This window comes from Plecotus auritus (assembly GCF_963455305.1).
Source record: "Plecotus auritus genome assembly, chromosome: 5".
NCBI lineage: Eukaryota > Metazoa > Chordata > Mammalia > Chiroptera > Vespertilionidae > Plecotus > Plecotus auritus.
Window position 1 is genome coordinate 45151243 of NC_137776.1, and position 13330 is coordinate 45164572.

At 53.4% G+C, this 13330-nt stretch overlaps 1 protein-coding gene across 1 annotated transcript; it reads left to right on the forward strand.

Moving 5' to 3' along the window:
* Nucleotides 1–7993: 7993 nt before the first annotated feature.
* Nucleotides 7994–11581, forward strand: EVX2 (even-skipped homeobox 2; the record flags this gene model as incomplete). The annotated part of the gene is made up of 3 exons (XM_080667850.1): nt 7994–8420; nt 9334–9614; nt 10859–11581. 3 exons carry the CDS (start codon nt 7994–7996, stop codon nt 11579–11581), a joined length of 1431 nt encoding a protein of 476 aa, XP_080523976.1.
* Between the last annotated feature and the right edge of the window lie 1749 nt (nt 11582–13330).

The window sequence follows — 13330 nt, forward strand, 5'->3', positions numbered from 1 at the left end:
TCACGCATATTATCTCAGGGGATCCTCCGAATTAAGACCAATTGGAGCAGACCCTACTTGTACACGTTGTCCGCCTGGAAATGCTCACAAAGCGCCCATGGGGCCAAACGCGGAGACTTACAAATAAGTCAAGCACACGATCTGCCCCAGCGAGAAAAGTCCGTGCCTAGTCCACGCTATTCGCCTCTACACTTGGGCCAGCCGGGAGTCATCTCCCGAGCTGGACTCCCCAGGCCTGGCGCAGCCTCCCCAACAACATTTAATTGAGGGCTCCAGGCGAACGCCACTTTGCCGCGGGCGGGCGCAAAAGTTAAGCGCCTTGCCTGCAGCCAACCTGTCTGGCATTTTGCAGCCACCCCCCACCCCGCCGCCCCCGCCCGTCACTCACACCAATTAATTGAAAACTTCACTTTCCCAGGAACCTTTGTTTCGCTTTCTTTTCCAAGCTGCCAACTGCAGAGACCTAAGAGGGGCAAATTAAGAGGGCGGGCGTGTTCCCCCCCACCCCCCCAAGCAAAGTTGGGGCTGGTTATAGAAGCAGCCCAGAGCAACTGGTTCTGACTTCGAGGGGGTAGAGTGGGCTGTCGGCAGCCCTGTGAGTGTGCCAGGAATCACAGCCCTGACCCCTCTTCATCCCTTTGTGCCAGTCTTCAGCCATTGAGCCCCAGTCCACCCTCCTCCATCTCAGTCATTAATAGTGAGTCTTTAGGTGACTCTCAGGTTCCACTTTAGGCTAGACATCCGAATAGCTGAGGATTCTGGGGTGGGTGTAGGAGTCCTCCAAATGAGTCCATTTGAGTTCTTACTATCAACACCCCAGGCCAGCCCATCTCCAGGAAAATCACTCCCCTGAGCCTGTGATTGGTGAAGCCAGTTTGTCACCTAGACCCGCTGTTCCTGGATCCAAGACAGAATCTGGATGGGGCAGAATACAAGAGCCTGGGCCTTTTACTGGGGCAGAGTAAGAGAGCCCTCCTGGGCCTGGCCTGGCACTGCAGGGTGGGCTGCTGGTGTTGAGAGTGTTGACACGCAAAACCCAGTAACCATAAAAGGCTCAAATAAAGGGGAAAGTTATGAGAGGGGTGCTGGAAAGGAAAAGCGGGAGAATTTGACCTTTTTGAAGTCCTAGACAAGTTCTTGATCAAATTAAGACTGGAGGAGCCTAAGGATTTGCAAAAAAAATCATAGGGAATAGGAATTTGCTGATGAAAACAATTTTGAGAGAATGCAAAAGCCAACAATGGAAGCTGCATAGGCGTTAAAGAAAATGCCAGTCAGGGTTAGTGATAGTGACTGACGTTTTAGAAGTATATGGCTAGGTTCTCTTTACCCAACAGTGCAATCATGAGATGCTACTCTGAAATGCTCTTACTTTCCCTTTGTCTCCCTTTCTTTTTTTTCTCAGAGAGAGAAGACAAAGGTACTTAGAATTTTTTTCTGTGACCTCAAAAAAAAACACACACAAATTTATTGACATATTTCTAAGACATAATTGGAACCAATGAACTTTCAGTCTCTTAAAACTAAATATCCCTGTGATTTTGTACTCTGGGACATCTGTGTGATTTTCTATCTGATAAATACCTCTTAAAAACTGATTATATGCTCAAGAATGAAGAAAGTGATATTGAAATAGGAAGCAAGAACTTGTCACGGTTTGCTGTTTTCAGACAACACTTCACTTTTGGCTGAATTACCTATGCAGCAAGCTAAGTTCTGCAGGACAGGAAGGAAAGTCGGAATGGATGCCCTGGCTGAAAGACATTGCTCAATGGTGGCCCGGCCTTCAGTTGCCCTCTGGGTCTCCTGCAGGACTTGGGGTTTCTCTGACTAATCTTGAGAGTATTCAGAGACCAGGGAGACTTTGAACAATAAAGAGCATTGCCTCTTGCTATCCTGCTACTGACCTTGCCTCCAGTGTAGCCTTACCTCCTAGGAAAGGGAATTCCCCATAAGAAAGTGTCTCTGACTGGACCCTATGAGGGCCCCTAAACCCAGCACCCCAGGTCAGCTGCTGCTGTTGGATTATAGGGCTGTGGCTGAGTACCAGACAAAGTCAGGGCTGCTCTTTTTATGAACCAATAAGACACAGAGTTTTACAAGCAGGGGGTGGTAGTTAGGGAAGGAATTTTGAGGCTGAATTTGCAGAAACATTTCATTTAGCTTGTATACCCTATGTCCAAGCTGATGTCAGGTTTAAAGTTAATAGGAATAATTTTCTTAAACGGGCCAGGAGTACAGACGGTGTGTGGGTGTATTAGTTGGGGCTTTAACAACAGAAATAAATAGTCTTTGTGAAATGAAAATCTTTTGCGGCCATAAGTGTGTCCAAACACTGATGTGTTATTCAGTGAAGTCAGTGTTGCCACCTTTCCTGATTTTGGTGAGAAACTCAGCGTAGCCCCTCGTTGTCCAAAGTCCCACTCTGCCGGGGAGAGAGAAAGTCAGATTAGCTCTGCCCTCTCCTCTCATCACTTACTCCCCTTCCTTCTTTCCTTCCACAAACACCCCTTTTGGGAATCAGTTATGTTCTGAAAGTAGCATTCTCTTTTTCCTCCTTATAGATGATCTTTCAAATCATGTCCCTGTCATTGGGTGGGGAGCAGGTAGATGCAGGCTATGATTTAGATTTATTGAAGAACGTAAGTTCCTCTGCTTGCCAAGACAGCAGTGAGCTATCGATTAACCGCATAATCTGTGACCATTAGCGCCAGGGCAACAATTACCAAGTCCTATCAGAGTGGGACACCCTCCTAATTAACTTGTAAGATGCCAAACATTCAGTGTAGAAATAGAGTCTTAATTCTAAAGTAAAGTCTTAAATCCAGTGAGTATGGCTGGACAGTGTTCTTAACCAAGTCTGTGCCCTGACAACTTGGGAACGAATCTTCCCTCTGCAGACAATACCCAGTTTCACTCAGGCTGGAAATATCCAAAGGAATTTAAAAAACAACAGCAACAAACCAAGGGTGAAGAAAAGGGTCTCTAGCAAAAGCCAGACAGTGGAATCCTGTGTGGAGCACTTTTTAGATCTGAGACGTATTCCATTTGTATTTAACAACAGAATTAGAATTTATTTAATGTAAATTGTTTGCAACTAAGAAAACCCTCTCCAAACCCAAAGCGCATTTTGGTGAAACCAGGTTTGCCTCCCACAAGGCAGCTGGCCCTTGTTGGGGACGGAGAGAGCTCCTCCATTTCCTGTGGGAATTAAACTGGGAGCATCATCGCTCTCAGAGAAGCACTAATCTCCTCGAGGAGGAGGCGCCAGAGGGTGGGACCAGAATTGGGAACCTGGGTTACTTTTGCTTTTTTGGCAAAACAAAAGCTGGGACCACAACAATTTTCTGCTGTTTTGTCCACATCTCAAGGTGTGGGATTGTCCTCGGAATACACTTGTCTAGCAATATTATTAACTGAAGTCCAGAAAGTACAAACTCTGTCGGCCCTTTTGGATGACAGAGCATCTCTCTCTCTCTCTCTCTCTCTCTCTCTCTCTCTCTCTCTCTCTCTCTCTCTCTCTCCCCTCTTCCCTCCCCCACCCCACCCCCATTCCACTGTCTCTACCAGAAATGCAAGTGCGGTGTGGTCAGCGGCACCGCAACGGGATGAAGGTTAGGGAAATGCCTAAGGACCAAGGGGCGCGGGATGAGGTGGAGTTGGGGGGCGCAGGGCGGGAGGAGAAGGGGCAAGCAGTCAGGCTTAGCTTCCCGGACGGCGGCGCGCAGTTCCCCAGGCCTGGCGCTAGATGTCCCTGCAAGTTTTCCTGTCACGTCTCAGGGCGCACAAGTTTCAGACAGGCAGTGTGCCTAGGTAGCCCCAGAGTTCATGGAGAAAGTACTTCTCCATCCTCCACGCAGGTGGGGTGCGGGATTCTAGGGGGAAGAAGGAGGAATATAGAAGCAGCCAGAAAGACCCCAGAGAGGCAGAAACTCAAGGCTGATTTGCCAGGGATGGCCGCAAAAAGTTGCCAGTAAGAGCCAGGCAACCAGCGTCTTCCCTCATAAACCGAAACCTCCAAAAACCAAGCCGTGGGGAACTCACTCAGTCTGAAGAAAATGTGCCCGGGGTTCGCAGCTCAGGCTCTAACCAGACAGCTGTTCCATCGCATCCCGTGCCCAGCGAGCTTGCGGCCCAAAGCGGCCGCCGGATTTTTGCCCCATGGTCCGGGAGGTGCCCCTGCCCTCTTCTCCTGCAGCACGGACAAATTTTTATTATCTTCAATCAACCCAAAGTGGAGAACCTGCCGCTCCTCAAAAAACAATATTTGGTCCGAAGGCCTACCGGTTCCTCAAATTAGGCCTCTTTCCTGTAACTCCTTATTTTGAGCAAAAATTGCTTTTCAATCCATTTGGAGAAACTCCTTTCCGCATCCTCACCCTCAAAGCGCATTAAAAGTTCCTGTCAAACCGCGAGGACATGGGGTGGATCCTTGTCCTGTTTTATTGAGTCCTGTGCCTTGGTAGTAAGTAGGAGGCCTTGATAGCCCTAAAGTTATGTCTTTAAGAAGTGGGGACATTTGACAAAGCCAATTTCCAGTTTCAGCCAATTTTCTGGGAGAAGTGGAAGGTTTGGGCATTTCATTAATAAACACCAACAGAACTGTGTTAATCTTCTCACTACCTAGCCTACACACACAGGCGCAATGTCTTTGAGGTAGGCCTGAATTTAAAGGAGATATGTGCAAAATGAGAAGACCCACCAGAAATGCTGCCCAACGTTTCTATACTTTATTACGTGGATATTATCCAAGGTAAGTTTAATCAGGAGCAAATCCTCCAACCTCTCCGTGTGGAAGGTTTCTCACCTCTGAGAAAGGGATAATAATAAGTCGATTTCTAGAGTTGCTGTGAGGTGTAGAGGAGATAATATATGTAAAAAGCACCTGTACTTTCAGAGTAAAAGCTACATATCAGTTGACCAATATTACTATTACTTCTAAGTGTGGAATCTAAATAAACGAAGGGGCATTAAATATTGTAATGTAATCTTCACTGCCTCCTATGAAACATTGTCTGCTAAACGCAATTTCAGTGAAAAATAATAGGTGGCTTCTTCGGTGAGCAGTTTCCCTGACATGTACTTTTCATAATAAACATGCTAAAATGCAAAATGTTAGTGTTATTTAAAAGGTGTGCTATAGTTTTCAGAACCCTAATGAATGAAAGTGTGCCCGAGAAATGGTGTTTTTCCTTTTCAGCAGACCGAGGTAGGTTTGGCGCAGACATTGGGACCAGAGGTGAGGGGTCCCAGAGGACGGGAGGCAGTGGGGGACCTACTGGCTGGGTGAAGGAAGAAGGGTCAGTGTACCCATCCCAGAACTCAGCGGCGGCTTCTGCGATTGAAAGCGGCTCACAGCCGCCAAAACCTCGAGGAAAACAGATGGGGGCGCCAAACGACAGCAATAAAGGCATCCACGATTTCCGCCCTGGTCGCGCCTCAGCCCGAAACCCCCCCTCCCCCCCACTCCTCGCATCTGCCCCCCTCCCTCTCCCCGCCAGGGCCTCGGTCCCCCGTCCCCACCACGAGCCTGGACTGAGGTGTCCCATTTAGTCCCCAAAGCATGTGGGGCTGGGAGAGGGGTACCCTTTCAGTTTCCTGCTCAGCGACTCCCCTCCTCCCCTCCGCTGGGCAGGCTGCCCGGAGTGGCGAAGCTGGGCGCTCCGACTGGAGCAGGGAGGAGAGGTGGGGGCGTCGGCAAGGCTGAGCCCTGACTACGCGAAGGGCCGGAAGCCGGCTGGAAAGGGCGTGTAGTTTTCTGAGTCGGGTGGCCTCTGGGGCAGGGGCGGAGGTGCACGCGAGTCAAGTCCTCTGAATACCCCAAGCCTCCTCCGCGTCCCCCACCCCCTACCTCCCAGCCACAACGCCTATCCGGCTTTCCATTTCTCACCTTGGGGGAGAACTCCCTTTATTTCCTTAAAGAGGTGGAATTGATTTTCTAAGCAAAGCTCGCGTCGTTGGAATAAGTTGGCGCCAAGGGGAAAAGGAGAGAAACTTTTGGCATTGACTACGTATATAAATGTATATAAATATACTTCACACCTCGCCTCCCCTTACATTCCTGACGCGCCCCCAACGGGGCCAAGGTTAAAAGGAAAGCGCCAACACAGAGATGGACAAATAGATCCCGGATTTGCCCCTAACACACCCGATGTGCTGGGTGTGGCGGCAGGGAGGAAAGGGGGGGCCTGGGTTGGGGTATGGGTTGGTGCTGAGGCGGGGATGCAGGACCCGCGCCCAGCGCCCAGACTGCCAGGGTCTTTCGGCCGCTTCGGAAGCTCGCAGGCTGACCTCAGGGTCCCATCCCTATCCTCTCTCACCCCCGCCTGTGGCCGCGAGGCTCTCTCCCTTTGGGCTGCTGGCGGGCGGACCGGCACCGTCCATTTGGGGTCCGGGCAGGGTGGGGTGTAAGCACGGGAGGAGCCGTGAAGGGCCTTGAGTAAAGATTGATCTTCGTAAAAATGGTTGCCACCGGCGTCGTTATGACCATCAAAGTTATCGCCAAGAGGCTCGGCCGCCGAGCCCCAGCGGCGAGGAGCAGCAGCAAGGCTGGTCCGCGTCTCTCCGCGCCGGGAGTCAGCGCGGGGAACACCCGGGGCTACAGGTAAGGGGCTGGGGTGGGGGAAGGGAGGGAGGAGAAAGGGAGAGCTGAGTGGGAAAGAGAGGGCAGCGGGATGGTAGTGGGGAAAGGCCCTCTTCTTGGCCCCGATTGACCTCGAAACCCGGCAACTTAGCCACAAACAATTTGATTTGAAGAGGGAAGGGGAAAGCTGGCAACGTAAAAAGTGAATGTGGGGCGGCCCATATGGCGCTGTAAATCGCCACTGCGTTTTAAGTTAGCTGTCGAATTCTGTATGAAATCGTCCAGCAGAGTTCATTTCCCCCAGGGAAAATCCGTAGGCGAGAAGCCTATCCATCAGCAAGATTATAAAAGTAAAAAACCTGGGACTTCAAGTTCAGAACTCACTTGCAAACGGTGTTAAAAAATCAGAGAGGACCTAATGATTTCCGTTTGGAGGCGCGGGCCCAACGCACCTCCCCAGCCACGTAGCACTAAACTGCTTTCAAAAGTCTACAATCTCTCTCTCTCTCCTCTCTCTCTCTCTCTCTCTCTCTCTCTCTCTCTCTCTCTCCTGGGAAGGAGAAGAGCAGCCAGGCTGAGGCGAAGTGGGGGAGAGAGAGAAGTCGGCGTCCTATTTGTTAAATAAAATACATATTTCGTTCTGAAATTGAAAAGATAAGTAATCCAGACAGGAGCGCAAGGTCTTCTTACGCAACTCTTCCTACATCCTCCCCCTTGTCCACCCCTCACCCCCTCCCAATTGTAAATGTTCAAAAAAAAAAAAGCTTCCCTACGACGATCTACTCTGGAAAAATCAAAGCATTATCTATTATTTAACACGTATCTGTGTCCGAGGAAAAATGAGGAAGGCGCTGCATGATTAGGACCTAAGGGGCAACCCAGCAAACTGAGAGCGTAATGATGCCCCTAAATGAAGGGGGAAATGTGCCGCGGAGCGCTCTATTAATCAGACTGTCAATTTCACCCCCGAGGCCAAACCCCCGGGCGAGCAGAACCGGCTCTGAACGGGCAAAGGACCGGAGCCTTCCTCCTCACTTCTTGTCTTTTCAAGTCTCCTACCTGGATCTATTTGTCTGCTCCGAAGCCGCCTTCATTACCCACTGACAGGAGCGTGTATTTATTTGCTTATAAACCTGTTACAATAAATGATTATTCGAACGGCGTCATTCGTACCTTAATGACGAGCGAGCGCTACTTTTTGATGAATGACATCTTGGGCTCGGAAGGATGTATGGGTCATTTTGACCAGTCATTCCCTCGCTCTGGCATTCCACAATTTTTCTGCCTCCCTCCAAAAGAGATAATAATATTTAGAGGCGCTCGCTGGGGCTGAATGAGAATTAGCCCTAGGCGCAGCCCATCATTAGGACGGGACAGCCGGACCACTGTGACATTTTTTAGAAAGCTGAGATGATGGAAAGAATAAGAAAAGAGATGATTCTGATGGAGAGAGGGCTGCACAGCCCCACGGCCGGCAAGAGGTTCTCCAATTTGTCCGACTCGGCTGGCAATGCTGTCCTCGAGGCCCTGGAAAATTCGCAGCACCCGGCTCGCCTTAGCCCGCGCCTGCCGTCCGCCCCCCTGCACAGCTCTCTGGGAGACCTCCCTGCCAAGGGCAAATTCGAAATAGACACTTTGTTCAACCTGCAGCACCCGGGCAGCGAAAGCACCGTCTCCTCCGAAATCGCCTCTGCCGCGGAGGGCCGCAAAAAGCCGGGCCATTATTCAGAGGCGGCCGCCGAGGCGGATATGAGCAGCGACGTGGAGGTGGGCTGCTCCGCTCTGCGCTCCCCCGGCGGCCTCAGCGCCGCGCCGCTTAAGGAAAACAATGGCAAAGGTAACCGCGCCGCGCTCTCTAGTCCCATCCTCCCTGTTCTCCGGGGCTGCTGCCTGCCCTTCCTGGTGACTTTGCTCCTTTGCTACCCCCCCGCAGCAAGCTGCAGCTTGCCCGCTCTAGCAGGGGCGGGACGCCTGCGGGAGACCATGCCCTCGGGCTCTGATCATTGAGTCTCTCAAAGAGGCGCAGGCCTGAGGCTCCAGGCCCGCCTGACGGCCTGCCCTGGCTCCTGAGCCGGAGAAAATGTTTCTGCGCCCGGCTCTAGAAGCCGGTGCGAGCCGACCGACTCCTAGCCAGCCGCTGAGTCGCGCTAGGGGAAGAGTGCACTGAGCAGCTGCTCTGGTCTCCTCCGCTTCTGAGCTCCCAAGGCCGAGTGGAGGGGGCATTCTGAGTAAGTCGGGGGAGCCTCGCCGGGCGCCTTTGGGAGACCCGCTTGGGTCAGCGGGAGAAAAAGAGTTGAAAAGTAAGGTCCACCCCCTAATGGTTCCGGTTTGAACGGCTGCTGGCTTTCAAATCTTAAAATTTTAAACACCCCCCCCCCAAAAAAAACACGTCAAAGAAGGGTTAGAGGCCGTACAGAAAGCTGCCCGGTGGTCTCCAGACCATGGCAAACCCAGAGCTTCCCAAACTGTGCCTAGATGTGGGCATTTTCCCTTGGCCAATTTCCCCAGAGTTGAAAATTTCCAATTATTTTTTTAAAAACCACCCTAATTGAGTTCTTATTATTTGGTTATGAAGTGCTCTCCAAACTTTATTGATTCCATTAACGGCAGCAATTTGTAAGCATGACAGACCCCATCAATTCAGGCAGCGCCTCGCCTTGCTCTCCCGGCTTCCCCCATCCGCGCGCAGCCCCAGCGAGGGGATCTTGGCCCTACAGTGACTCATGCGCTGTCGGCCGTTTGTTTGCCAGGGTACGCGGAGAGCGGTTCCGCCGGGGGCACCACGACGTCTTCGTCGGGCTCCGGCCTCGGCAGCCTGCATGGAGGCGGTGGCGGCGGCGGCGGCGGCAGCGGGGGCGCGGCGCTGGGCAGCTCCGGCACCGGTGCCGATCAGGTGCGGCGCTACCGTACGGCGTTCACCCGCGAACAGATCGCGCGCCTGGAGAAGGAGTTCTACCGGGAGAACTATGTATCACGGCCCCGCCGGTGCGAGCTGGCCGCTGCGCTTAACCTGCCCGAAACCACCATCAAGGTATCGATTCCAGCACGCGCCTGGTTCTAGCCTCCCGGGGGGTGTCTGGGTTGATTTTTGTTTCTCCTTTCTGGGTGGTTAGATTTAGCTGGGCCTGAAAACCCGCGAGAGAGTGTCACCAAAGGAATTGGCGTATTTATTTCTCAGCTGCCGAATCCGAAGGGTTGGTGGGCCTGGCTGACCTGGGAAGGCCCTGGAATGGGGGCGCCGAAGCCGCAAACGTTCGTCCCTGTCCAGGTGCCCATGTCCATGGCTCCACTTCCCCCTTGGCGGCAGAGTAGGCTGGTCTTTGTTCCTCTGGTATGAACCAGACGTGGAACTTTTCATTTGCTTTTGATCTTGAAGATTAATTTTCCACATAAATCGTTACAACACAGAGAAAACTGTATTTTAAAAACCGATTGGGTTAAAAAAAAAGTATGTTCTAAATATTTTTTCCGGGGCAACAGGAAAAGGACAACCCCCTGGAGAGACAACGCAATTAAATTGTCCTTATTTACACATTTTAGGTGACTAGTTTTATTATATGACCGAGAGAGAGATAGACGCGAGGTAGGGCGACTTGGTGACTACACAGAGGATCCGACACTCTAGAAAAATGAAACGGGAAACTCCACGGGACAGGGGAGGGGTGTGGAGATCTCCCTCCGGTTTCCTCGGAATTTCTCTTCTTTAGGGGATAATGTCTTCTTCATTAGAAACCGGGTTGGGAGGGCGTAGAAAAATCCCCTTCCCAGTTTAAGAGGAAGTTATTCCCACCACTCATTTGAGGCAAATGTTCCCAACAAAATCATCTCTTCAATATCAAAATCGAACCAGTGACCCTACGGGCAGGTTCTTGTAGCTCAGAGGACTCAGCACCTCGAGCGGTGACCTTTTACCAAAGCTGCTGCCGCAGCCTCTCTTCAAAGGTGGTGCAAATTCTGGGGTTGAGAGCCAGGTGCCGGTGAGCGGTGGGAAGGGTGCGTTGGGACGAGAAAAAGCAGCAAAAAGTAAGGGAGCAGGAGCCCGAGGGGCTGCAGCAGCCGGTCCCAGAGTAGAAGAGTCTTTTTGCAGAGGAGGGTGTGCCCAGCGGTCCACACTGCCACCCGTTCTGTCCCAGCGGGGAGGGCAGGGGACTGGGAGCTGGTTCCGGTCGGAGGGGAATAGGTCTCTCGGAGGTCCCAGAGGGGCCGGGAGGCCCGGGGCGCGGGCTGGGGCGGGGGCGCTCCCTAACTCGGGCCGCGGTGCGGCTCTCCCCGCAGGTGTGGTTCCAGAACCGACGTATGAAGGATAAGCGGCAGCGCCTGGCCATGTCGTGGCCGCACCCAGCCGACCCCAGCTTCTACACCTACATGATGACGCACGCGGCCGCCACCGGAAGCCTGCCCTACCCCTTCCACTCGCACGTGCCGCTGCACTACTACCCGCACGTGGGCGTCACGGCCGCGGCCGCAGCCGCGGCGGCCTCCGGAGCAGCGGCCGCCGCATCGTCGCCCTTTGCCACTTCCATCCGCCCGCTGGACACCTTCCGCGCCCTCTCGCACCCCTACTCGCGGCCCGAGCTGCTGTGCAGCTTCCGCCACCCGGGCCTCTACCAGACGCCCGCGGCCGCCGCGGGGCTCAACAGCGCGGCCTCGGCCGCCGCGGCTGCAGCTGCTGCGGCCGCCGCAGCTTCCTCGGCCGCGGCGGCTGGGGCGCCCCCCAGCGGCGGCTCCGCGCCCTGCTCGTGCCTCAGTTGCCACAGCAGTCAATCTGCCGCGGCGGCCGCCGCAGCAGCCGCCGCGGCCCTGGGCTCTCGGGGGGGAGGCGGTGGGGGCGGTGGGGGCGCCGGGGGCGGCGCGGGGGCCGCGGGGGGCTCAGACTTCGGCTGCAGTGCCGCGGCGCCGCGCTCCGAGAGTGGCTTCCTGCCCTACTCAGCTGCTGTGCTTAGCAAGACCGCCGTGAGCCCGCCGGACCAGAGGGACGAGGCGCCTCTCACCAGATAACTACGTCGCCGCACAGGGGGCCGTGTCCAGGAGTCCCCTCCACGCCCCCCGCGCCCTCTGGGCGTCCACGTGCCCTCGGCGCGCTGCCCTCTGCTAAAGCTGCCGGCAGGGGGCGCCCCGGCGCGGGAGGCTGAAGGGAACCTGCAGGAATTGGGGGGAAAGAACCGGCGCGAAGCCCGGCGGGCGTCCCCCACCCCCAAATTATTTCTATTTTTGTATTTGCTACCCAGCCGCCTCCCCCTTCTCTAAGTGTGTTTCCCGCTGCCCAGGGCCTGCTTCCCGTCTCTGTCCCGAGCTCTTGGTCTCCCCAAGACAATCCCCTCGTCCTCAAACCACCCCTCGGGGGTCTGGGCTCGCTGTAAGCCATTAGGCCCGGGTTACTCGGCCGAACCACGTGGCCGGCAGCGACGGTGAACCACAACAAAGAGAGGGGAATGGTGTGCGCTGGTGCTTTGTGCGGGAGGGAAAGTCACCCTCGAGGTTCCTGCTGCTGCTCTTTTCCCCTCATCCTTTCTTTTCTTTAAACGAAGGTGAGGGTCCGTGGCAGCTCTTCTCTCAGCCTGCGCTTGTTAGGGGCCCTGTCCCAGGAGAGCAGAAGAATGGGAGGTCTGAGGAGAAGGCCGGAGGGCGGGTGGACAGCACGGACGGCTGCGGGGTGTGTTGTGAGGTTGTTGACTGCGTGCGGACCGAGGCCAGCGGGGCTGTGGCCGCCTTCCGCTGGAAGGACACAGCAGAGATGGGAAGGGGTGGCGGCTCGCCTCCTCTCTCTCGGCCCACCACCACTTTCTCTTTTCTGGTTTGGGATGGAGGCGTCTTGAATATTTTATGCAAAAAGTAATGGCTAATGAGGTGTCCACAGCCAGGCCGGGAAAGAAAAGGGAAATGAAGGGGAGGGCAAGATTGACAGATCTCTGGAGTACTCGAAGAAGCGTTTTCAGCTCAGTTTTTCAACTACCGGGTTCCACTTCATCTGGGAAATACTTGAATCTCTAGATGTATGCTATTATCCTGAAGCGTTTCCTTAGACACTTTTCCGAGTTCGAACTCTGTCTCCCTCATTCCTTTCGTTCTCCGCTTTCTTACTCCTCGGGTAAAATGGTTCTTGGCGTATTTCTCACGCATGTCTATTTTGCGCCTTCGCCTCTGCAAAGCCGCCGCTGGGCTGTGGAGACCCGCTCTGCCAACTCCGGCTACTGGAGGGGGTTTCCTTGAACTTGAAGAAAGGCACATCAAAACCCACCAGTGTTAACTGCCACGTCAATTTTGATGCTAATAATGTGCAGATTATGACGAAAATTGCCAATCATGCTCTCTGATGGACCTCCTTTGAATGTGGAATTGGAGAAAAGTTCCCCGCACGGAGACCTGCTGTCAAGTACTAACAACCCGCTAAGGGAAGTCATTAGGAGAGACGGATAAGAGACTCGGTACATAAAACATTGTTCTTGGTGCATAGAATGTATGTTATTTAATGTTATCTCTGTTACCTGAAGTGATTTCGCAGAAGAAAGACACGTTCTTATCATCTCAATTGCCAATTTTCATTTTGGTAACTTGGACGTCCTGGGTAGACTTTTCTCTGTTAAGTTGATATTCCACCAATGTGAAGAGCCTCATTAAATCAAGCCCAGATATTTCCATAATGCTCCCCGCAGAGCCACTCCGCTCCTCACATAATGAGATTTTTCTGAAGAGTTAAAGCCCTAAAATAACTTGCTAGTGCATGTTTAGACCCAGTGAAGTGGGTAT